Source organism: Populus nigra, chromosome 5 (assembly GCF_951802175.1).
Source record: "Populus nigra chromosome 5, ddPopNigr1.1, whole genome shotgun sequence".
Classification (NCBI taxonomy): Eukaryota; Viridiplantae; Streptophyta; class Magnoliopsida; order Malpighiales; family Salicaceae; genus Populus; species Populus nigra.
In genome coordinates, this window is record NC_084856.1 from 13,384,241 (window position 1) to 13,409,347 (window position 25,107).

The window sequence follows — 25,107 nt, forward strand, 5'->3', positions numbered from 1 at the left end:
TTTATAATTATATTTGCAATAAATTTTTTAATAATTATATATAAACCTAATAAGCAATGTGTTCTAAAACAATTCCACATGAATATCCAATGAGACCTAAATGTGTTTTTATTGTTATTTTTATATGGTTTTTGTGAATTAATTATTCTTTTTTTTTTCATACAGCCATAAAAAAAATTATGAAAACTTTTTTTTGCTTAAAAAACATGCTTCTAATAAAAAAAAATCATCCAAAAACAATTAATAATGAAATGGGAGTTTTGCCTCCATAAATAAATTTTTTCACTCCTTGATTTAAATTATTGTGATTTTTATAAATATTTATTCTAATTATATCATATTTTTATTAAAAAAACAAACAAAAAAATCATCATGGGTACTTCAACTGAAGAAATACATTTTCTCCTCCATAATATAAATATTTATTTTAATTACTATATAATTAAGTAAAAATCAACTTTGAAAATTATCTCACAACACGGTAAATCTAGTATCTTCTAGATACTAATCACAGTACTAAAACTTAAATAAAGAAATATATTTTCTTCTTGTAATCATCAAACCTATTGCTGGCAGATAAGATGCGCAAAAAGTCAAAGTGCAAAGGAGTTGCATTTTGCTTTCGGAAGCAATGTGGCAAATGGCTACAGTGTAAAGGAATGGCTCCTCTCCGAATTGCCACTTCAAAGCAGGAACAGCTTGGATATATCTTATTAATTTTATAAATTTTAAAATTAATAATTATATAAGTCTTCAAAGTTCATCATATAAGCAATCACAGTGTTTGAATTTAAGATCATAAAAAAAAACAAACCTTTTAATCTCAAGTTTTTACCACTAAACCATCATCTAGACAGTTAACACTTAGTTTTGGTGATAAAGGTGATGGTTTCTCCTCTTAAAAGTTTTTTTTATTATTCAATTTTATGGTAAATTAAAAAATGATTATGAAACTTCTTGTAAAATCACAAAATAATAAATAAAATATTCAATTTTTGATATTGAAAAAAGTGTAATTGGAGCAGTAATTTATTTTATGGCAGCTTGGTATTGTGCGTGGCTGTGTGTGTGTAATACAAATACCTTAGAGAAGAGTACCCTAATTTCTGTCGGCATCAACTCTTTTTCCCCTAATAATTTTATTGTAAAATAAAAGGGAAAATTTATTTTCCATATTGAGAAATTCTTTCTTCGGAAGGCAAATTTATATTTTCCATAAATAAATAAAGGCTATATAGGGAGGCACCGCGGGACAAGTTTAGAGAGCAGCTTGAGGCAAGAAAATGCTGCTCGGAGACGGCTGAGGAAGGAGATTGTATCAATAGTCCTAAATATTCTACCCCATCTTATCTTATCATATCAGATTCTTCCTTCTAAAACCTCTTACATGTTGCTTGTTCAGTTCTTGGTGAATTTAATTATTACTAGAGAGAGCTCAAAACAAGAAGAAAATCCTGCACAAGTTAGCCAAAGATGCGGAGCATGGCGAGCTCCAGCTCCAATAAAGGCATCGCAGCCATTGTAGGCGTGGGACCGAAGCTCGGCCGGACCATTGCCCGCAAGTTTGCCCATGAAGGCTACACGGTTGCCATCCTTGCCCGTGACTTAGGTACTTATCTAGCTAGCTCTCTAGTACTCTATCTGCGCACCTGTTTTTGCTTCCAAGAAAAAGAAGGGAAACTCAAGATTATTATTATTATTATTGAACACCATTTTATAGCGAAACCTGAAATAGCAAGAGATTGTGCAGCACTATTTTCTACACACATGCCTGCAGTTTTTTTTTTCTTCTCTAGCTAGACAAGAAGAAAAAGGAATTACTAACAATTAGTTTTTACATGTGTTGAGATTATTAGTAATTGTTTGACATTTAAAACATGCAAGTGAAGAAACAAACTTGAAAGTGCAGTGAATTAAGACTTGTAGGGGACAGAAGAGAGGGTTTTGAGGTAATTAGATATTGTAGTGAGAGATATGGGGTTTTGTAGGGAGGCTATCAAGATTTGCAGATGAGATAGCAAGGGAGGAGAAATCTCAAGTTTTTGCAATCAGGATAGACTGCTCGGATTCAAGAAGTGTGAGAGAGGCATTTGAAGGTGTTCTTTCACTTGGATTTGTAGAAGTACTTGTGTACAATGCGTATCAACCAGCAGTCTATCGGCAACCCACCAACTTCACCCATATTCCCGCCGACTCTTTCGAGAAGTCCCTCGCTGTCTCCTCCGTCGGTGCCTTCCTTTGTGCCCAACAGGTATTGCTTAATTTTCTATCATGACTTTTCCCAAAACCCAAAAGCTAAGCCTGTTTATAATTCCGTTTTCAAGAATTTAAAGGCTTCTTCTTCTTAATTTGTTCATTATTTCATGTGGGTTATCTTGATGGAAATACGTTAGGTTCTTCCGGGCATGGTGGAAAGAGGGAAAGGGACAATTCTATTCACGGGTTGTTCAGCTTCTTTAAATGGCATTGCTGGTTTCTCTGAGCTCTGTAAGAACTTCCTATATAAAGAAATTACACTTTTTAAGTCTTTTATATCTATATATATTATCCGTCAATTACTTGTTTATTTGCCACCAACATACAGGTTGTGGAAAGTTTGCCTTGAGAGCTCTATCACAATGTTTAGCCAGTGAGTTTCAGTCTCAAGGTGTGCACGTTGCCCATGTTATCATCGATGGTGTGATTGGCCCTCCTAGGTTGGTAATTTAATGTTTATTTATATTATACTTTCCATTAAACTATATATGTATATATGTATGTTTGTATGTATGTATGTATGTAACAAGCCTATAAAATCCGTAATCATAAAAAACGACTTTATATAAGTAAAGTAAAACAACAAGATGCTGAGAAAATAGCAAGATTCTAAGTTCTTTGTTCTGCTTTCGGCTACAAAACTTATACTTTCATCACATGTTCATATACCAACCGCAAAGAGAAATGAGTTTGATAGTTGCCTTGCCTGCCTATGTAGACTATCCCACTACTACTACTACTTCATCATGGTAACGACCACAATAAATGGATGGAATATTATTATTATTATTATTATTATTATTATTCTTGTTATTATCTGTCAAACCAACATGCAAACCAGGGAAAGAGATTTATAAAAAACTTGGTTGGAAATTATTTACTCCATGAAAAGGGGCCATAAATAGTTGTCAATATATATAGAGTGACGATGATTAGCAATTAATGAAAGGGAAGGGAAATTGGCAATTGCAGGGGACCATCAAGCTCTCAGAGAACGTCAGTTGGGGAACAACAACAACAAGAACAACAAGGTATGGGTGGAATTGGAGAGATGATGATGGACCCAGACTCGCTGGCTCAAACCTACTGGCATTTGCATGTTCAAGACCGGACTGCTTGGACCCAGGAGATCGACCTCCGTCCCTCTTACTCCATCAACCCCGGATTCTACTAGTCCAATGCTACCTCGCCAAGATTTCCCTTCTATCATTCTATGATCGTCGTTATCACAATCGTGATCTGTTTCTTTGATCTGCTATGCTTTCTCTCTTTATGCTTGGTTATCATCGTTGTTTATGGTTCTTCTCCTATTCATAAGGCCACGCTGTTTTATCCCTTGGTCATGTGATGATAGGTTCACGGTCTCTTTCTGAATCCTCTTGGAGGATGCATCCACGTAGAGAGTCCCGGAGTCTCTCCAAGTGGGCAGAACTGGACAGTGTTCAAAGTTACCGTCTCTTCTTGGGTTTTGAAGCCCTTCCACTTTAGCACCTTCGGGGCTTGAGTGGCTTGTACATATATTCTCTTCAAGTGTGAAGAAAGAACTGGTTTTGGTGATTATCATGCTATATTGAAAGCTTAATTTTCTTTTCTATACAGTAAGATTATCTTTTATTTTTAGTGTGCAACTAGCGTCACGTCAAGGCCCCACAGGAGAACCAAGCTGGGGCTGAGGGAGGCAGGAGGGGCACAGAGGTTGAATGGATATTCGAGTGACTTCGTGTCCTGATTTAGGACACTCAAGCCTCATGTACTTGTGTATGACCTAGGAATGACAATTGCATGCCTCTCTATAAAGGTTCCCCTATGTTTATTCGAATCCGTATGGTGGAATTTTGCTCCTGTGAAAACGGGGTTGTGGACGGGTCAATAATATCTTGATCGATTTTGTTTGATATGTGTAGGATATTCATTGTTTTTAATAGAATATATATACTCTATTTAGCGAAAATTAATCATAAAAAGGAAGTTAAAAATCATTTCCTGTGAAAATAGAGATGGCGACAGAGGATGCCATTTACTTCCCACATACAGGCTACAAAGTCCACTCATCACAACAAGACAAAAGAAACGGTCTCGTTCCCATCAGCCAACTAGAACCAGATAAAATGAGAGGGAATAATATTAGGGCAAAGTTTCACCAAGTGTAAAGACACTGGGATAAGCAGTGGAGCTTGCAGTCAAAGGGTTCACACGTAAGGTGCTGGTGGAAATATTTCCTTGGAGAGCCGTCATTTTGGTGGTACAAGGGGCCCTCCGCCCTTGTATTGTTTATGGTGTGTGATGTGTCATGCCCACAATACTTGAATGATGCAGGCATGGCTCCCACTCCAATCATTCGATATCACTCGAATTTGCCCTGAAAAGTTTCAATAACGCAGCCTATCACGACTCTACTCGACATATTTCGTGGTTTGGTTACGATAGGGACCCTTCCCTCTTAATGGTTGATCAGGAATCTCTCTTTTATCTCTTGAAATAACTTTAATTCTAAGAGCACAGTTGCAATTAGGAAGACAACTACGTGGGTCAGTAACGAGCTCAACAAGTTGCATAGCTCTTGGTCTAATTCTTAAAAGGATTAGGGTTCGGTATATAATTCTCAAACGATAATAGCAAAATGAAGTGTGAGGGTTCAGATAGCATTGCTCCTCCACACAATTTTTGCTGCGTGATTGAATTCTATCGAGAATCCCTTTGGAGCACACTAGACTGTATCAATTCCAACCAACATGGACGACAGTGGCTCTATGTGATAAGAATCGTTAAAGCTTAAAAAGCACAAATTTCCTTGGCGAATTCTAGGAATAAAAAAGGGAATGAAGTTTCATAACTCCACGACCGACGAGAGAGATTTGGACGCATTTGCATGCCTCATCCAACTATGGCAAAAAAAGGAATGTGTATCTTCTTGTTCATGTCTTCATTCATGATGCAATTATAAAAGAAAAGTGTTCACTTCACCAGATGACGTTTGAACAAAATGTTTGTGCAAAAGGGACGTTGTTAACTACCATAGCTCGCACCAATTCCCAGGCTTAGAACTCTGACAGACCATGGAATCAAGCTTTGGGTTCATAGGCAACGGCAAAAGTTACCTCATGAATGCATGATGGATGCAATCTCATGGATAGCTCTCGCAGTTTGCAGGAAAGGAATATGCTATTTGTTTTTTTTAATGAGAATAGGTCAAGCCATCAACACAAAGCTGTGGTTGTTTCCTTCACGCCATTTATCTCATTTCACGATCATCGCATATATCACTGATACATAATCAACAAAATCCATGCCCTGCTATTCTGTTCTCTTAACCTGGTAAGCCCTTGACGGATGAATGCAAATGTAGTTTCATATATCAAATGTGTGACTAAGATGTATCAACCAGGTGGGAAAATACTAACCGGAGCAAAACTTGGTTACTTCTGGCCAACTCAGCTTTCATATCCCACATGATGACTTCTCAACGATGAAAACTCCTCCTTTCAAACTTCTAGCTAAAAGTTTGCATAGTCATAATTGGTTCTACTGTTTTGACTAAAACCCTGATATTGTGCATGCATCACAATTGTATCGGCATAGGGCCTCCAAGTAGGCAATGCCATCACAGTTGAAGAGGAGTCTGTGTCATATCGAGAGGAATGGCATGGCACACTCCTTTAATGAGGTTCTATTTGTGATATGCATTGGGTAGTACATGCATAAGCCTGAAGAGTTGGGCCCATATCCACATTGATGTTTCCTCGTTTTCGATGTTTCCAAAAAGTTTTAGATCCGTGTAAGTTCATATTTCTGTTCACATCCAGTGATGCCAGGGCCTGCTGGTGATGATTTTTAAATGTTCTGCAATGTGTCTCTTCTACATCCATCAATACGCTTCCTCTTTTCTAGTTCAGTCATCTTTCTCATTTGAGATGGTCTTCTGTGATGGGCCCGTTTATGACACTTTGCATCTGTCAACATTGTCAATGACATGTGGCATAGATACTTTAGAAGAATGAAAATTCATTTACAAACTCTATGCATACCTCCACTTTCAGACCATGCCATCGCAGATTTCTTCATTGTTCTCATAAGTCTTGCCGCTGTACCTCGTTTGTGCTTTTCAGCAAGGACTTTCTGTCTTTCCGCTTCATTAATCCAACACTATATACCCATATGGACGAAGAAGAAATAAGAACGCCAACACATTAGAAAATCAATACTAGAGAAACTTCTTGTCTTATCATATGACCACCTACTTGTCTGAAAGTTCTCAATTTGTAGAGATTCCGGCCTTTCACAAGCAGAGGAGAAAGTGGAGGCAGTTTCTTAACTCCTTTACTCCACAGCACTTCAACCTTGTAAGCAATCATCAATAAAAAAGATAAGTCACCAGAAACTAAACTAGACTTTGCAATGAAAACCAGTAAATAAAGAGTGGAAGGCAATTATCATGTGCCCACAAGGGTAGATCAATATTTGATAATCACAGCAGCTATGGACCCTAGGGTAGCCAGACAGAGGTCACGTGGCACCCAAATCAACTTAAGTTTTTCACCAGAGAACTTAGACTTACCGTAAATGTATGCTGTTGTTTGGCAGAACCATAGCTTTCCTTCACAACCCTGCCTGCTACAGTTCTCCTCCCGAGAATCTTCCCATGTCTTGTCACTTTGTTAAATCTATTTAACACCAAAACCTTGATCAACAAAGCAATAGAAAATTCACAATCCAAAATTAAACATCATAATGTAAGAGTATATGGCATTAAAGGAAATGGGACAACTGAGTACTTCGAATAAACTTTCTGCACAAACATGACAACATCTCCTTTACAGACATCACCTGATTCAAGTAACAAACTGCAAATTACCTCCACAGAAACAAAAGGTACATGCACAAACACTACAAAAAAAAAAAACAAAGATTACCTCTACAATTTATTAAAAACGACGACCTTGGATAAAGTTCTTCTCCATTTTCATCCTTTAACCTGAATACAAAATACACTATGGCATTATACCCAGTTAAACCCAACAAGGGCATTTTAGAGGTGGAGATGAGTTAATTACCTCCAATGCTCCTTGATTCTCTGAATACAGACCGCCTTGGTTCCAGCTAGCCTAAGTCCATAATGGCGTAAATAGGCTTTACAATGCTTTAAATATAAACCCTCTAATTCATTCCCTTCTGCACCATATAAAAATTACAAATTTTTTTTTAAAAAACTCACTAATCCACCACCAAAACAAACATCTTTTCACATTTCCATTTGAGTCTCATTCAATAGAGTTGGTGTAATTATCACTTGCAATTTTGATTCGTAACTAAAATCAATTGAAATCCACCTTTAAGAAGAGAAATGACTCTTTCGCAGACTGACTCCTCCTCCTCGCCGCCGTCCTCCTCTTCGTCGCTGTAATTGCTTTCATCCCCACTGTAAATAATAAAGGACACCAAAAAAAAGAGGAAATTAATGAGAAATAGCGCCAATTATTTATAGATAGTAAATGAATAATCGATAGTGAAAATAGGACCTGATTTCTTCAACTTCATCATCATCGCTACTTTCTTCTGATGATGAACTGGAAGAGAGGCAAACGACACGGCGTTTGCGCTTCCTGTCGCTGTCAGACGCCATGTCTAAGAGAGAATTCTTTGCTGCAATAAAATTTGAATTCTGGGAATCCTCGGGTTTTGAAAAAATAAAAAACGACCGTCACGGAATTCAACGACACGTCACTCGAATGAACGGCCCAGCCCATTATTATTATTTTGACAATAATAAGGTGCGTGCAGTGGTTGTCTTTTTGTTTTTATTTTTATTTTTTAAATAAAAACAGAAATTTTTTTTTTTTTTAGTTTCTCACCCAAAAAGAAAATCAAAATCAATTATTATAATCACAAATTTTCTAAGCCATTTTGTTTGGTTTTGAAACATCTTAGCAAAGGTTTTTAGGTTAAAAAAACACAATAAACGAAATTTTCTTCAATATTTTTTCGTGTTTGATACAGATAAAAAAAAGGAGTAAAATATTATCAAACTAATTTTAAGTTTTTTTTAATTAATAATCGAAATACTATTTTCTTAACCGATAATTAATATTAGCTTCTTTTCCGCAGTGATATATTTCTCAATGTCTTGCACATCCATCTCCCCCATGCTTTGTTGCTCGTGGAATTCAAGGCGGCGATTCCATGGATTTTAGCCTTCCATTAAACATCGGCGGTGGCATTTGCACAAATTAACTCTTTACTAGAAAGCATGAACGTAGAAATGATACAATTCAATCATGGACTGAGACTAGTCCAAAATGTACGAACATCAAGTATCTCCTAACAAATTCAAGAAATATTCACCTGCAACTAAATTCTTAACTACAGCTTTACAGTGGAGATTTTGAATGCGCATGCTACATTTGGCTAAACTAGCACAAGCATTCCATTCTAATAGTATACAAGGTTGTGCCGCAAAAATAAACTGGTCTAAACTTTAATCTCTCCCGTCCCATAAATTGGAGGGCAAATATACCTTTATATCCAGTTCTGGGATTGGTATTTTGGTGCCTCTCACCCTTTTTCCTTTTAATTCGCTAGCTTCAGGGTACAGCCACCTCCCTCTTGGAGCATCTAAATCAGCTTCAAAACTTCTACTGAGCTTTGGCAAGAATCCTGCTAGATGCCCCACGCAACAATTTGACAAATCCAAGGAAACTCAACTTTCCATCGGTGTGCCGAATCCAATCATGTAGAACAGCATGAAGAGGAACAGAAGGGCCAAGGCCAAGTTCCTGAAAAATGAGATTGATTAGCCTCTGCTTTTCGACATGCCATATTCTGCTACAGTCACATTTAAGATGCAGAATTTGCGCAAGCAAATTAATGCTATCAAGTATATAACTAACAAGAAGCCTCTCTGCAAAGAGTTCCTTGTAGGGCTGGAGAATGAGAGACAGACATACCGATGCAAGCTCCTCGATGACAATGGCCCTGTTCCCATCCTTCTCAAACAGTTCATAGGCGCAACGGGCACGTTGCTCCCATCGTTCAAGGGCCTCTAGCTGATGGACACTTAATGCAGCCGCACAAAATTCCTCAAAATCCATCCTTCTGTATTGAAGTGCATTGAGCTGCAATAGACAAAAACATGCACCAGTTAGCAAGGAGGATTAGAAACCAAAAAAGACAATATAGGTGGAAACACCTACTGATGCTATAAAATCAGGAATGTGTGAGTCCTTCATTGCATCTGTACCATTTTTCATCAAGGCCTGACAATTGAAAAAAAAAAGTACTAGCATTACTAACAACAGAATGAGTCAACAAGAAACTGAAACCATGGCACTCAAAAAGCAACCAACCGCTTTGATATTTTCTAAGCTTATTGCATCATTCTTGTTTGGTTCTAAGAGCGCAAACTGCTCCTTCAAATAAAACAGCTCATCCACAGTCAACGTTTTAGATAGAGCCTGCCAAAATGCCAACAACAAAGTTCAATATAAAATCATTAGGATATAGCCATCAAGGATCACGGCACACCAAAAAACTCTCGAGTAATTTGATTAATTATAGCCCTGAAATTGCTTAATAATAACCAATTGCAAGAAATATTACATGATTGTTCAATGACAGCTTGAAAAAATAATTTCTAAACTGAATTTATGGAGCCCATTAAAATCATTAATCTTGCCCATGCAAAGCTAAGCATATCTCAAGATTGACAGTCCTTTTAATTGAGAATAATGGTTTATTAATAGCAAAATCGAGATGTATCAAACAAACTTCTGGCAGGCACTCTCTCTCTCTCTCTCTCTCTCTCTAGCAATGTATACATTTTCAAATTAAAATATGATATAAAAATGGTAGCATAAATTATCAAGTGATGATGATATTGCCTGCATTAACCCACAGTGACACCTTCCCAGCCACTCAACATAAGTAGATGGAAGCAGCATAAAAAAATATGATGAGATATTATATGTGGAGCTTTAAATGAAAAGTTAGGATTCACATTCAAGAAGACAGCATTAAAGCACATTGCAAAATAATCCCATATATAAATAGCATTACAAACCTTTAAAGCAGCTTTTCGAAGAGATGTCGAGCGCATATAAGCCTTCATGAGTTTGAAAATGTGTAAATCCAGAGGCACTTTAAGATCATTAGAATTTTTAATCCAGGGATGACCTGCAGCAAGAAATAGTAAATATCAATTCAGATTCCAGCAAAGACAACATGGAATATTTTAACAACAGTCAAGGCATTTACTTAGTGCTTGGGCAGCAGTCAATCTTTTTCGTGGGTCTTTATTTAACAGTTGTTTGACAAAGTCCTTTGCCTCGGGAGAAAGAGAAGGCCAAGGTGTCTCGTCAAAACTTGGATCAGCTTTTAGAACAGCGCGGAAGATCCCAGACTCAGTCCTGGCCCAAAATGGCCGGCTTCCACACAACAAAATATATGCAATCACACCAATACTCCAGACATCAGCCTCTGTACCATAAGATCTATGTAGAACTTCTGGTGCTACATAGTACGCACTACCAACAATGTCGTTCAACCTTTCATCTGCAAATAAAAATTTATTTCAGAAACCATCAGTGAATTCATGGAGTTATTGAAAACAAAGCAGCCAACTACATCTCAGAATAAAGAGCAAGTACAAACCTGGCTTTACAAAATCTGACAAACCAAAATCTATGGCCTTCAACTGGGAGTTTTCATCCTTTGATGTGAACAAGAAATTCTGATCCAGCAATCAGCTACACTTAGGTAAGAATACAAGAAAAACAACATGCAAATATGCATGCAGTGATAAAATAGGCAGACAATTTACCACCCAAATGTGATGAACCGTAAATTAGCAAAAAATGAGAACACAAATTGGGTCTGTTTCTCATTCTTCTTGCAGGGTTTTTATTTTTCTCAGTTTTTTCAATTCAAATTCCAGGAAATCCTCTAAAATGGCGCATCTTAATAAAAAGGGAATGCTAGTTATCACACTCACTACCCTCATCTTAATTACTTTCATCAAGTTGCATTCAGGTTAAATTAAAACCTTGATGCATGTGAAACCAAACATGAAGAAGTTTGATGCCTAGAAAATTACAAAAAAACTCTCCCAAAAGATGCACAGTTATCTTCCACTCGTAGCTCAAAAAAACAAAAGAAGCACAACTAGGACTCTCTACTGGTCTGAAGTTATCTCATATACAGCATTGTAAGGCTATAGCAGAGTGATTAAAAAATGATAAAAAATGAAACATTGGTCTTTATTATGCAAGCAGGTTCAGGTGCTCGAGTTCATACTCTGCCTCAAATAGTGCTATCGATCCTAACTAAAAGCCAATGGAAGAGCAATTTAAAGAATAAAAAGGGAATAGTCTTTCAAAATTCCAAGCAATGAGGCCGCCCAAGGTAACAACAATCCCCATATGAATACAACTCTCAACAGAAGTCGCAGGGAAGAATTCTAATTGGCTATGCATATTTGTAACACAAAGCTAGACTGTATCTCACCTCAGGTTTAAGATCCCGGTGTACCACACCCTGAAGATGGCAAAATGCAACAACATTTAATATCTGTATCATGACAGCCTTTGCATCGTCTTCTGAATATTTTCCACCCCTACAAGAAAAGAGCATCAATTGATTAGTCATGCGCAGCTGACCAGCTTTCTCCTTCATTAAATTCCACTTCTTCTGTCCATCAATTAGATATAAATTAACTGAATACTGGCATGTCTACTATAAATGATACCTTGCAAGAATTCTATCCAAGAGTTCTCCTCCTTCACATAGCCTGAAGAATGCATGATAATTCACAGCAACCCATTAAAATGGATGCAAAGTATCATCCACAAAAATGAAATTCAAAAGATTACAATCTCTATCACAACATAACCATGACAAGAATCTAATTTTATGAAAGAAGAAAAGGTACAACAATCAGTACTTACTCCATTACTATATAGACATTATCATGATCTTCATAGGCATCATAAAAATGTACTAAATTGTTATGTCCGGTCAATGCTCTCAATATTTTCACCTCCCTTCTCACATCTTCAATGGCAATTGCTGTAGTCATCTAACAACAAAAACAAAAACCACAATAAACAAATGAAACAAAAATCTAATACCATCAGGCAGCAAATAAAATAATTACAACTGATCCAGCTAGTCTATGAATTAATACAGAGACAGAATAGACTCCACGTAGTTGAAACTTAGCAATGGAAACATCCTGATCAAACAAGTTAGACAGACTATTCTACATGTAGTTGAAACTTAACAACGGAAACATCCTGATCAAACAAGTTGCATCAAGCATATTCTATCAAGTAATTTCTTGCCCAAAATTTAACTTCTCAAAACTCTAAACTTCATCATCTATAAGCATAACAGCACGAGCTAAAGATCTACCGCCAATGCACAGTTCAAATTATCATTAAATAAATAAATAAAAAAAGTAACAACACATTCATAAAAATAAAAAATAAAAACCAACAAAACGGATATCCCTACAGATCTGAGACACCAAAAACACTAAACTTAAAACCCAAAAATCACTGAATTACACAAAATCGCCCATCAAATTAAATAAAATCAGAAAAATACCTTTGCTTTAGGGATTACTTTAACAGCAACCTGTTGTCCTTTGAGTTCACCTTTTTTAAACTTAGCTTGACAAGTATACCCAAAATGTCCTCGCCCTACTTCATCTCCAAGCTCATACTTGTTTCCAAGATGCTTAGAGAAGCCAAAGCTCTTATCTAACCCTTCTCCCCCCGTCTCGCTTCCCTCCGGTATCGCCGCCTCGTTCGGCTTAACTGATCCATGCCGCCTCGCAAGCACTGCTCGTATATGCTTCGCCGGAGACGGCGGCGGGAACGGACGTTTAAAAAACCTCTTCGGCGTTGTGTTCGCACTGGCCGCATTCCTCGCCGGAGATCTCGCCGGCGAAGACTTCTTGGAAAAAAAGCGGTGAGCCGGACTTGGACTGTAAAAAGGAAACAACGGAGATTTTTTAACGGGTTCTACTGTGGTTTTGTTGGTGTGATCGTTAAGAGTTGCGGTGGCTGGATCCGGTTTAGCTGTATCATTGGTAGGGATAGAGTTGTCCTTAGCTTGTATAGCGACAGGAGAGAAGAGAGTGGAGTTTGGGGAGGGCTTTGAGGTGCAAATACCCATTGTTAGACCTCTCCCCAAACAGAGAGAATGTTAAGAAGGAAACACAGTTGGATTTGAATTGTTTAGAGCATTCGATTAAAATCCTCTAGGGTTTTGGATTTTGAAAAACTAAAACCGTAACGGAATTTGAAGTCTGTCTCTTCTGGTGATATGATGAGAGATATAGAGAAAGAGAGGGGAGGGGGGGATCTGTAATTTAATTGTTTGGATAAAAAGGTAAGGACGGTGCCTTTTTTTGGTTAAGCACTGTTTCGATTAAGAAACCAATTTTAGTTATCAAGTTTTTGTTTTTGTTCTGTTACGAAACGAACAAGTTCGGACAAATCTCACATCAGTCCTCCAACTTTAAGACAATTTTCATTTATGTATTTAAATAAAAGCATCCCCTAATTAGAACTGTGATGCTAGCCTTCTGCTTGGGTGGCGGTGGATGGATGGGTTTATATCTATATATATATATATATATATATATATGAAATAAATTTGGAAGGGTGCTTTTTGGCTTGATGCTTTGCTGTTGCTGTGGGTTCTTTTGCTTATAATTAAAGGGAAAGGGGGAAGTTCCTAAATTTGTCTTGATTTGGATACGTTGGATTATTTTCCTGACAACAAAACAGCGCCGTTTATTTGCCCACCCTTATTAGGCAGCCAGCAACCTTATTTGCCCCCGCCGCATTAGCACATACGCCACTTTCCGGTGGCTAAACATTGTATTTCATAGCACTGTTCGATGCATCTCATCAATCAAATTTTTTTATTTTATAAAAAAATAAAAATAATACCATTTAAAATTAAAAAAAATAGTTAATGGATTTTTATCCTGATTTAACTAGGTTTTTGACCGTTTTATATTGAATCAATTTTCTTTTAATTTACTTTTAAATTCCGCTTGATCTAAGTAAGCTATGGATAAACGTGTGAAATATATCTAATTAGACATATAAGCTGTTTTAAAAAAATAAATTTGAAAGTCAAAAGAAATGTCCTAGTCGATGTCTCTGTGACAAGGTACATTATTTTTAAAGAAGCACGACCAAGTCTCTATTCACATGAAATTGAGAGCAATCAATGAAGGAAAATTTACACTGTGTCAGGGGTAGCATGCCTTGCATAACGCCCTGCTTCCCTTATAGCAGGCTTTTTTTTTTTAATTTTTGAACTCGCTTGAATTCTTTTTTTTTAATACGTGTAATTAGTTAATTAGTTGAGGTAAATGTAAACTAATTTTGATATTTATATTAATTAAAAAAATTTAAGATTTGACCTGCACAATTTATTTGGCATCTATTAAAATTATTTATTTTTTTCTTAATAGCAACTTATATTTAATTCTTTTTTTATCCAATAAAGCTAACGGTTTAATCATTTTTATTTTTATTTTTTTTGTATCCAATAAAATTAGGTGATTTTATCAAAAGAAACTGAAAAGTGATGGCCATAATATGCCATATGGCCTTGGATAACTACATCTATGACTTTATGTTACCCATCTTTGGACGAAAACGGCTACACCCCGGAGATGAGGCAGCCGTGGCCCTGCTTATAATTTGTCAGCAGAAAAGATAAAAATAAAAATAAAAATAAAAGAGAGCGGCGACCAACAATGCATGTAGACCGTGGTAGCGAGCGGGACAGCAGGCCTGAGGTGGCCATGTGACATGGGGTTATTCCTGTAATTAAAAAGATTTGATTTCGTCAAGTGCAGGTAATTAAAGAGCTCTGATGCTTTTAAAATTTGTTTTTTTTATTTATTATTATTATTATTGTGATAATGAAGACTCCTTACAATAGTCTTCTCGGAGCAATTGAAAAGACAGGAATGCATATGAATATTCATGACAATTTGCCATGTTGATATCATTCATGATGCAATTTCATGCTGCTCCTACGTGATATCATTCCTTATGCAATCTCATGCTGAAAATAATAATAAATTCTTCTGAGTCGGTAAATCCCTTTCTGTAAACTACACGTCAGCTAGCTGCCGTCGAACGGGAAAAAAATAATAATAAACAAACAGCTGTAGAGACGAACTGTTCATATTTGAATACACTCCGACTCTTTGATTATCTAAGATTTTAAATTAAATTGTGTAACATTTATCTTAAAATAACTTTGTTAGTTTGACAAGTTTTTTAAACAATTAATTTAATCTTATTCTGCTTATTAAACTCATGAGCTGGATTATAAACTCTATTATGTTACATTATCTTTTTTATTTTTTATTATATAATAAAAAATAAAAATTGATTCATCATCAACCCAATAATAAATGATAAAATTCAATAAGAATTTTATGCTAAAAAATAAAAATAAAAAAACAAGACAAAATCAAAAATAAAAATGAACCAATACAAAAAAACTTATGTGCGATATGTTAAATCTCATAAAAATAATCAGGCACATGGGCTTAACAGAGGCCTATTTGCCTAGCCCAGTTCCACCCCCTTAAAAAAAAATGTATTGTTTGCCTTCTAAAAAAAAATATTAACGCACAAGCAACAAAGTGTGTTTGAGAATATGATTGTACTTGTTTTTAAATTATTTTTCACTTAAAAATATATTAAAATAATATTTTTTATTTTTTAAAAAAATATTTTTGACATTAGCGCATCAAAATAATTTAAAAATACCAAAAAACTATTAATTTAAATAAAAAAAATAAATTTAAAAATTTTTAAAAACATTTTTAAAATATAAAAACAAGTAGAATCTAAACTAGCGATTTTGACTTCCACTTGTGTGCTAACCACTTGATCTACAATACGAGCTTGTTATGGAAATGATTAAAAATATATATTAATCTGGTTCATTATTCATATTAATTAGAAAACTGACCCCATATAATTGTTTTATTAGTTCTTTGATTAGTTTTAAAGTTATATAGAGGAACTCGATCCATCTTCTTGATTAACGAAGAATGATATAAAGAAAACAAAACATTTCATCAATGGTAATTTATTTCCATTCCTAATCCTAATGTGAAAAACACATTATCTTATTGCTAACTTTTATGTTTAAAAAATCAAAAAGTTACACATATTAAGATTACAAGAGGTGAAGGAAAGCATGATTTAATTTCAATTAATGCTAACTTCAGTATTAAATAGATATATATATATATATATATATATATATATATATATATATATATATATAAAAGTAAATATGACACTCCCCCTCTATCATTTTTTATGGCCGGGTACTATCTTTAGGGGTGAGAAAAAAAATAAAAAATTAATTAAATTAAGAAAAAAAAAATAACTGAAAAAACCGAACCGTGAAAAAAACATATTAAAATTTTGAAAAAACTAACCGGTTCAATTCGGTTTCGATTTTATAAGCCTGAAACCAAAAAAACCGAACCAAATCCAAACAAAAAAACCTGAAAAAAAAACTGAGCCAGATCGGCTTGAACCAGTTTTTATTCAAAAAACCGAATTGAAACCGGTCAATTTGAACCGATTTTGATTTTTTTAAAAAAATTTAATTTAATTATTTTTTTATAAAAACCGAACAAAAAATAATTACCCAAATTATCTTTTATTGAATCCTAAAAAAACCATCAACACTTAATCATGACTTAAAAGATTGCGAATAGTAATCGTAATTATTATGATTTTGTACTAATAATGTATTTAAGACGACTAATTTCAGTACTTTGTATTAAATCCAATAATCAAGGAGGACTATTCTATCAAGACAAAAAATGTTAAGACCTAACACAGTTTAAAATGTACAAATCACTCCAAAAATAAGAATGATATATTCATAAGATTTCATAATAGTCTCCCTCTTTTCTCTCGAAAAAGAAAAGAAAAGAAAAGAAATCCCAAACTAGTCTTCATAAAATATCCATCTAGCTAGCCTCTCCTCTTTCATTCTTCATGGGTTTAAATTACATTATTATTATTTTTTTATATATCTACATATGATTAGCAAACACATTAATTCTCTTAATGATCTATCAGGAGAACAGAGCAAAAGAAAAATGAGAAAGCCATCATGCTGAATTGGTCCCTAAGGACACCAGACCACAGGCAGGAGGCAATTTTCCCAGTTAACCATAATTCTAATCTCTCACCACGAGTGATAGGAAAGATCAAATTTGGAACGTGTAATTCAGGCGTACCGGCGCCGGCATCAGTACCTTTCAAGTGATTATTGAGAGATACAATGCATCGCCGGGCTGTACCAAAATCTTTCTTTTAATGGCTTCGTTTCCTCCGTTGTCAAAGCAAACCCATCAATCCTTCCATGCTCAACTATACACAGCTCGGCTGAACTTTTCCGACTGCTAAGGTATTCTATTTGATATTTCTTTTATCACAATTCAATCCATGTTTTTTTCTTGTCAATTAACAAAAACTATAAATATTACTTTTTGTAAAATATCAACGATCAAAATACGTAGAAGAAACAACTTCCACCGACGAAAATATCTTGGTATTTTATCATAAAACATCATTTACAGTAGAGACTTCAGCCCTCGACATTTATTTTCTTTCTTATTATTTACTTGTGTTTTTTTCACAAAAATATGTTATTTTTAATGGCCAATCAAATGGAACTAAGACTAAACGAGGGAGTGTCGATTAAAATACCATGTAATTTAGGGATTGAAATAAATAAAAAATCATATAATTTAAGGGGTATTTATATGATATAAGACCATAAACAGGTGCGACCGGGTTTGAAGTTCAAGAAAGTGACACCTAAGGTTAAAGAAAAAAATAACAAATCATTTAGTGGTGGCCTAACTATAAAAATTTGGGATTAAGAGATTTGTTTTCTTTGTGATCTCAGGTTCGAGTTTTGTGGTTGCTCATATGATGGTCACTTGAGGTTTACATGGTTGTTAATTTCAGGACCCCTGAAATTAATTGATATATACACAAACTGATCCGGATACCTACATTAAACTAAAAAAAATAACAGAATTTGAACTCATTTCGCAAATCGGCTCCCAAAATACTCCGACACACACCAGAACAATCCGCATATATGCTGGGAAGTTGACCGATGGCTTGATTATACCACTTTGACTAACATGCGATTGACATATTTTGCCACATCTTATAATTAGGTTTTCTACATTGTGTGTGTGTGTGTGTGTGTGTGTGTGTGTGTGTGTGTGGTGTTTGAACACAGCAAAAGACATATTTGGTTCCAGAAAAGTTGCCCAGGTTAGCAATTGAATAAGATTTTGACTGCTGTAATTATGAATGATGAGGGTAATGATGATGCTTCATGTGCCTGCTTCTTCTTTTGGAGCCGAATAACCTCAGAAATAATTTTTTATTTAAAATTATTTTTTTTATATTTTTAAATTATTTTTATACGATGTTAAAAATAAATTTTTAAAAATAAAAATAATATTATTTAATATAATTTTAAATAAAAAATATTTTAAAAAATAATCGATGCCATATTTATAATCATTTTCTCATAATAAAAATAAATGATTAGTTGACTAAAGAAATAAAATTACTATAAAAAACACGAGCTCTCTGTGTAGAAGAAAATGACCTTTTTATTTGAATTATGTGGTGTTTGAGAGTAGTAGAAGTTATTTTTCAAAATATTTTTTACTTGAAAATATATTAAAATAATATTTTTTTATTTTTTAAAAAATTATTTTAATATCAGCATACTAAAATATATTAATTTGAGGTAAAAAAATAAAAAAAAATTATTTTTCTTTTAAAATGACGTCTAAAATACAAAATCAGACATGCCCAAATCCTCAACATGACAAAATGACATAATGGTATGGTATGACTTGTCGTTATTAATAAGAGCATTTAAGATTTTAATGATTTCATTGATAAATATATTCTCTGCCTCAATGATGTCTATGAACTAATTGTGTCTGGTCCCTATGGATCATGGATGGTCCGCTCATTAGATTTGTTCGTAGTAAAGAATCCTCTGGAGGTGTTTCACATTGAGTTTTAATCTGATTTTGATTAAAATTAATTTTTTTTAGTATTTTTATATTGTTTTAATATGTTCATATCAAAAATAAAAAATTTTAAAAAATATTATTGTAATATATTATAAAAAAAACTTTAAAAAATAATTATTATTACATTTTGAAACACCTTTATATCACATAATACCATCCTTTTCTTTTCTTTTCTTTTTATTTTTAATAGTAAGTACTAATGTTTATTGTTTCTCAAAATCACTACAAAACTTGACCACCATCATTGTGGACATAATCCAAAGGCATTTTTATTTTCTCATGCCCAAAGTCAAAATGATCTTGAAGGAAAAAAAAAAAAAAAAAAAAAACAGTTAAGAGAGAGCTTAAAACAACTTCAACATCAGTACCAACAGAAGTGAAGCTGTAACATTTTTTTTATAACTGTCATTTAGGGGTGTTCAAAAAAACCGAAAAACCGATTAAACCGAGAAAACCGGAAAAAAAATAACCGAAAAAACCGAACCGTGAAAAAAAACCGATTAAAATTTTGAAAAAACCGACCGGTTCGGTTCGGTTTCGGTTTGTTAAGTCTGGAACCGGAAAACCGAACCGAACCGAAACCGAAAAAAAACCGGAAAAAAACCGAGCCAAACCGAAAAAACCGAGCCAAACCGAGCCAAACCGGTTTGAACCGGTTTTTGCTATAAAAAACCGAACCGAACCGAACCGAAACCGGTTGGTTTGAACCGATTTTGGTTCGGTTTCGGTCTTTTTAAAAAAAAAAAAATTTCAGTTTGGTTACTTTTTTTAATAAAAACCGAACTGAACCGAACCGTGAACACCCCAGTGTCATTGCATACTATGAGTGCGTTTCACATCAAGGCCAAAACATTGTTTATCTAAAGTTTTTCTTTTTTTAAATGTTTTATCTTTTTAAATCGTTTTAATATATTAATATTAAAAATAAAAAATATTATTTTAATATATTTTTAAATAAAAAATATTTTAAATATCAACTAAGAATATCATATTTTAAGATAAAAAAAGGCTAGGTTTTAATATATATGGCTCCTTTCCCCTGCATTCACTTCACATATAGATCCACGAATCAAGCTAACTGCGCAAGAACCAATTTGAAAGGGGAATGCCATCCAATAGGAGCAGATAGCCTCCACCTTAAACAAATACTTTGAACAATTTTTCTGCTTGTAGCAAGCAAAAACAGAGGAGAGTATTTTCTGCTTAATAACAGTACTGCTGGCATATCTTTAAAATAATATAAGTAGATATGGTCACATCATGTGAGATTGTAGTAAATATTATTTTTAAAATATTTTTTTATAAATAAATTAAAATAATATTTTTTTAATTATTTTTTTGATATCAACATGTTAAAACAATTAATAAAAAAATAATTTCAAGTAAAATAATAATTAAATTTTTACAAAAACTTCTATTTGGACCGTAATATCAAAGAGATGCATCTAATGCATTGATTTTTTAATTGCCACCGGCTGTATTTTATATTTAGGGTATTTAGAAGTGTGATGATGGTTGTTTTTAAAAGTGATGTTTACTCAAAAATATATTAAAATAATATTTATTTTATTTTTTTAAAATTAATTTTTATATCAGTATATCAAAATAATCTAAAATTATAAAAAAATATTAATTTAAAAAAAAAATTTAAAATATAAAAACAAACCTGTCGAGATAATGTTGCCATCATATTAAAATGCCATGTGATGCGGATGAAATGTCAGGGCCAGGCAACTTCAACCAATGTGTTCCACATTAGGCAACATTAGGCCCTTTTCAATCCATTGGGATCACATGTTAGAACAAAAAATGACATGGTATATATATAACTATTTAACCCGCACTCTGTCACATGTTGCAAGTTTTTATTTTCAAAAACAATAATGGATGTGTCGCCTATTTTGATGTGTTCTGTTAAATAAAAAATTTAAAGTATAAATCAAAAAATATATGTAAATATCTAATTAAAAAAATTGATAATTATTTATATAAATAAAAAAATTATTAACAATAAATAAAATAAAAGAAAAGTTAAAAAAATTAAAAGATGAATGTATTTAATCATACAAAATAAAATATTTACCCGATTGTGTTTATTGAACTTGTTTATTTAAATAAATAAAAGATAATAAAAAAAATGAAACTGATTGAATATACCCAAACCCTAAAAATACATTACGCAAGGTTGAACATATCAGAAATATTATTTAAGAATAAATAATTTATATCTTGAAAAATAAATTTCATTCCGTATAAAATAAAAACAAAGATAAATGAATTAGAATAATATTTTAAAAAAAAACACAAACAAAACAATTTTTTTAAAAAACCTCTATTAAAAAAATAGCATGCAAAACTGATGACTTAGATCATGAGTCTAGGGTAAATTTATAGAAAACAAATTAAAGATAAACACAAAACCAGTCTTTTTGTTAATAAAAAAAAGGCACTGAAATAGGACGATAAGATCATAAAAGAAAATGTACAAAAAATTAAAGATGTCAAATTACATTAACTTTTCAAATCTATAATCTGGGTCATTAGATTGGAAACGCTATAATTGAAAAACAAATACAAAACCCAATGCCTAATAAATTAAATATTGAAGGATGAAATCAGGAAAAAAATTAATTATACAAAATGATCTAAAAAATTATAATTAAAAGAATGAGGGTGAAAATAGAAATAAAAAATAAATTAGAGGGCAAACAAAAATTTTCAATTGGAGAGTTAAATTGAAATGAAAAGTAGCTTTGACAAAAGAAAAAAACAAATCAAAAGAATGAGGGTCAAATTGAAAAAAATAAAACAACATAAACTTGAATTGAAGGATGAAATTGAAAACTAATAAAACTTTAACAAAAAAGCTAAGGAAAATTTTGAATTTTAAAAGAATAAGGATTAAAATGAAAAAAAATAACATATGAACAATTGTAATTGAAGGACTAAATTAAAAACAAATAAAACTTTTATAAAAGGAATAAAAATGAAAATAAAAAATCAAAAGATTAAAAACTGAAATTAAAATATTAAAACCAAAGAAGATAATAGTACACTTTTATTGCAGGAGAGAGAATATAAGAAAAAAAAATGTAAAATGACCATCAACGACAAATCACCTATCATTTATTATCACACGCTACACTAGAAAAAAAAATATAACATAACAAAAGGTTAGGATATATTATAGGATGGCATCTCCTTCTTGCAAAACATTATTTGTCCAATTATAATCTAAATCTATTTCATAAGTATAAATAAGTTTATTCTTAAGTCTGTTCTCAAATGCAAATTTAAATTTAACCAAAGTTTTTTTTTTTTAAAAAAAAAACCTTTGAAATCCAAAATTTACAAGGAGGGTAAAATTGAGCTTGGAAGCCTGTTATGTTCAATTTTTGAGCTAGGTAAATAACATGGATCTTTTGGGATTATCATGTGCCCAACCCAATTATAAAGATTTTTGAAAGAATTGTTTGTCCTATTGTCAATCTCAGAAATGATGGAGCAATAAAGACAACAACAAATCATTACACCACTCCATAATATTAGAGAGAAATTAATACAATAATAATAAAAAATCTAATCAATAAATGTCGAAATCCTAAAATTACCAATCACCTTTCTACAATTACAAAAACTTTCTATAATTACAAAAACTAATAACCTTTCAAATTTTTAATACACACACACTTCACATTCACGTTTAAAAGAATAAAAAACAAGGTAATTGTTTGCAATTCCGATTTAATCAGGTTTAGCTATATACTGAACCTAAACAATTATAGATTTGATGAGTATAAATGTATGTGAGTTTGATGAGCTATCGGATTTAATATTTTTGAGTTCAATTATGAGTTGACCCTAAATATATATATAGGTCTGGTAAGATGTTAGATCCAACATCCATGGATTTAGTTACCTGCTAAGTCCAAATACATCTCATCACCTAATATTTTCGAGTTAAACTATATACTAAGTCCAAATATATATGGGTTTGATAAGGTATCAAACCTATTGCCTTTGAATTTGGATCATTCCAAGCCCAAATGTATATGAAATTGATAATTTTCATAGGTCTTATATTAGGTCATGATGATTTATTTATTTATTCTTATATCTTTTAACATAAAATATTAAAAGTCAAGAATGATATATATATTTTTCTTTAATGCTATCTGAAAATAATAATGTTGCAACTCATGCATTCAAAAAATATGATAAAGTTTAGATGCTATATATACCATTTGAACCACCTATCTAATAGATTCACAATTTCTCTTATTTTTCAAGTATTCATACTTATCATACATAACTAAAAACAAATATTATTGTTTTTGGAATTTAAAACTTATTCTTTTATTTATTATAATTTTTTATTAAAAATTACTGATATTATTATTGGATGATTTCTAAATCTTATTAAAAAAAATTGTTTTGCAGATGTTAGGTATTTTATTATGAATCATAAACTTCATGAATTTCAAAGAAGAAGATATTGAGATTAACATATTATCTAAGCACTCAAAATTTATTAATGAGAGCGTCAGATTTTGGAAAATGGAGTAATTCTTAATTATATCTCGGAAGCTCGCTTCAAATAAGAAGAATACACTACAGAGACTTTAAAGTTTGAACTCCCTGGATAGTCTATCAGCTGCCTTAAACATACAAGGTTAAGAAATTAACTCCAGCATTAGAACAAGAAATGCTAAGAAATTCTTCCGTCAACATTCCACGCCGTCTCGCCGTGACGCACCACAAGAATCTCAGTACAAGTAACAGAACTGTACTAAAAAGAAAACTTTTAATTAATTGAAAGAGAGAGTGAAAAAGATGATGGTGAATGTGCCTGGCATTTAAGTCGGGCATCCATGGAAATAAGCGAGATGTATTGAGAATAAGCTGTGCCTGTGATGGGACAATGCCTTGATTAAGACACGTTAGATCAAGATCTTATCGGAATCCATACTCTTTCTTTCTTAACAGTAAAGGATGAGATAACCTTCAAATTTCTTTGCATCCATGATCTTGAATATTCCATATTCCACCATGAATGTGATGGGGAAAACTTGATCCAGTCCTAAAAGGCCAAGTAGAAACAGAAGATACCAAATGTATTGCATAACATGATAGTATACTTGCTTGCTTTCAATTTAATGGTCGATCAAAAATATATTTTTAAACAAAAAATACTTTAAAAAATAATCATTATTACATTTTCAAAGAGCTCGGGAGATGAAAAATGCAAAAGAAGACCATTTCTGTCAAAGCACACAACACAGTTTTTCCCGGGGTTGTCGATTGTAACATGGCAAATCCAATCAGTTACCTAGCTAAACCTACTCCACAAAAGCATGAAGTAGAAACAAGTAATGTCGCAGAGCAGGTGTAACTTGGTAATAATGCACATAACATTGCAGTCATTAGCACAAAATGTCAACTCTTACCTGCTCCTGCCGAACGACTCGCATGCAAAATCAGCAGACAGGACATTTCCTCCCTCGATGACCGGCAAGAACAAAGAAAAAATGCCTAGGAATTTTAATCGATCTTATCTTGTTCATGAAACACCTAAGTTGTTTTAGAATAACGACAGTGATACCTATACCAACATCATCATTGATGAGATTGAATTTAAACATCAGAAGCAATAATATATGAGCATACATTACTTTGAAAAGCCCGAAACACAGTAGCTTGTCAAAGAAAAAGAA

The 25,107-nt window shown here is 33.0% G+C and overlaps 3 protein-coding genes across 3 annotated transcripts; 1 reads left to right on the plus strand and 2 right to left on the minus strand.

Annotated features, from left to right (window-relative positions):
• The first annotated feature begins 1,209 nt into the window (after nt 1-1,209).
• LOC133695296 (uncharacterized) lies at nt 1,210-3,850 on the plus strand. Its single transcript, XM_062117220.1, has 5 exons — nt 1,210-1,609; nt 1,989-2,251; nt 2,394-2,487; nt 2,585-2,696; nt 3,229-3,850. The coding sequence occupies exons 1-5, from the start codon at nt 1,474-1,476 to the stop codon at nt 3,428-3,430; spliced, it is 807 nt and encodes a 268-aa protein (XP_061973204.1). The 5' UTR covers nt 1,210-1,473; the 3' UTR covers nt 3,431-3,850.
• A 1,605-nt stretch (nt 3,851-5,455) lies between these two features.
• On the minus strand, nt 5,456-7,927 carry LOC133695295 (uncharacterized). The gene is given in 10 exon segments (XM_062117218.1): nt 5,456-6,096; nt 6,098-6,206; nt 6,282-6,399; nt 6,495-6,593; nt 6,812-6,917; nt 7,029-7,080; nt 7,167-7,228; nt 7,308-7,425; nt 7,584-7,672; nt 7,773-7,927. Coding segments are annotated over 10 exon segments (1,203 nt in total). The 5' UTR covers nt 7,877-7,927; the 3' UTR covers nt 5,456-5,750.
• A 543-nt stretch (nt 7,928-8,470) lies between these two features.
• On the minus strand, nt 8,471-13,668 carry LOC133695294 (CDPK-related kinase 5-like). Its single transcript, XM_062117217.1, has 11 exons — nt 12,853-13,668; nt 12,192-12,322; nt 11,993-12,034; nt 11,752-11,860; nt 10,900-10,978; nt 10,504-10,800; nt 10,310-10,422; nt 9,597-9,704; nt 9,444-9,506; nt 9,198-9,365; nt 8,471-9,026 (listed from the first exon to the last, which is right to left on the minus strand). Exons 1-11 carry the CDS (start codon nt 13,423-13,425, stop codon nt 8,886-8,888), a joined length of 1,824 nt encoding a protein of 607 aa, XP_061973201.1. The 5' UTR covers nt 13,426-13,668; the 3' UTR covers nt 8,471-8,885.
• Nucleotides 13,669-25,107: the final 11,439 nt, after the last annotated feature.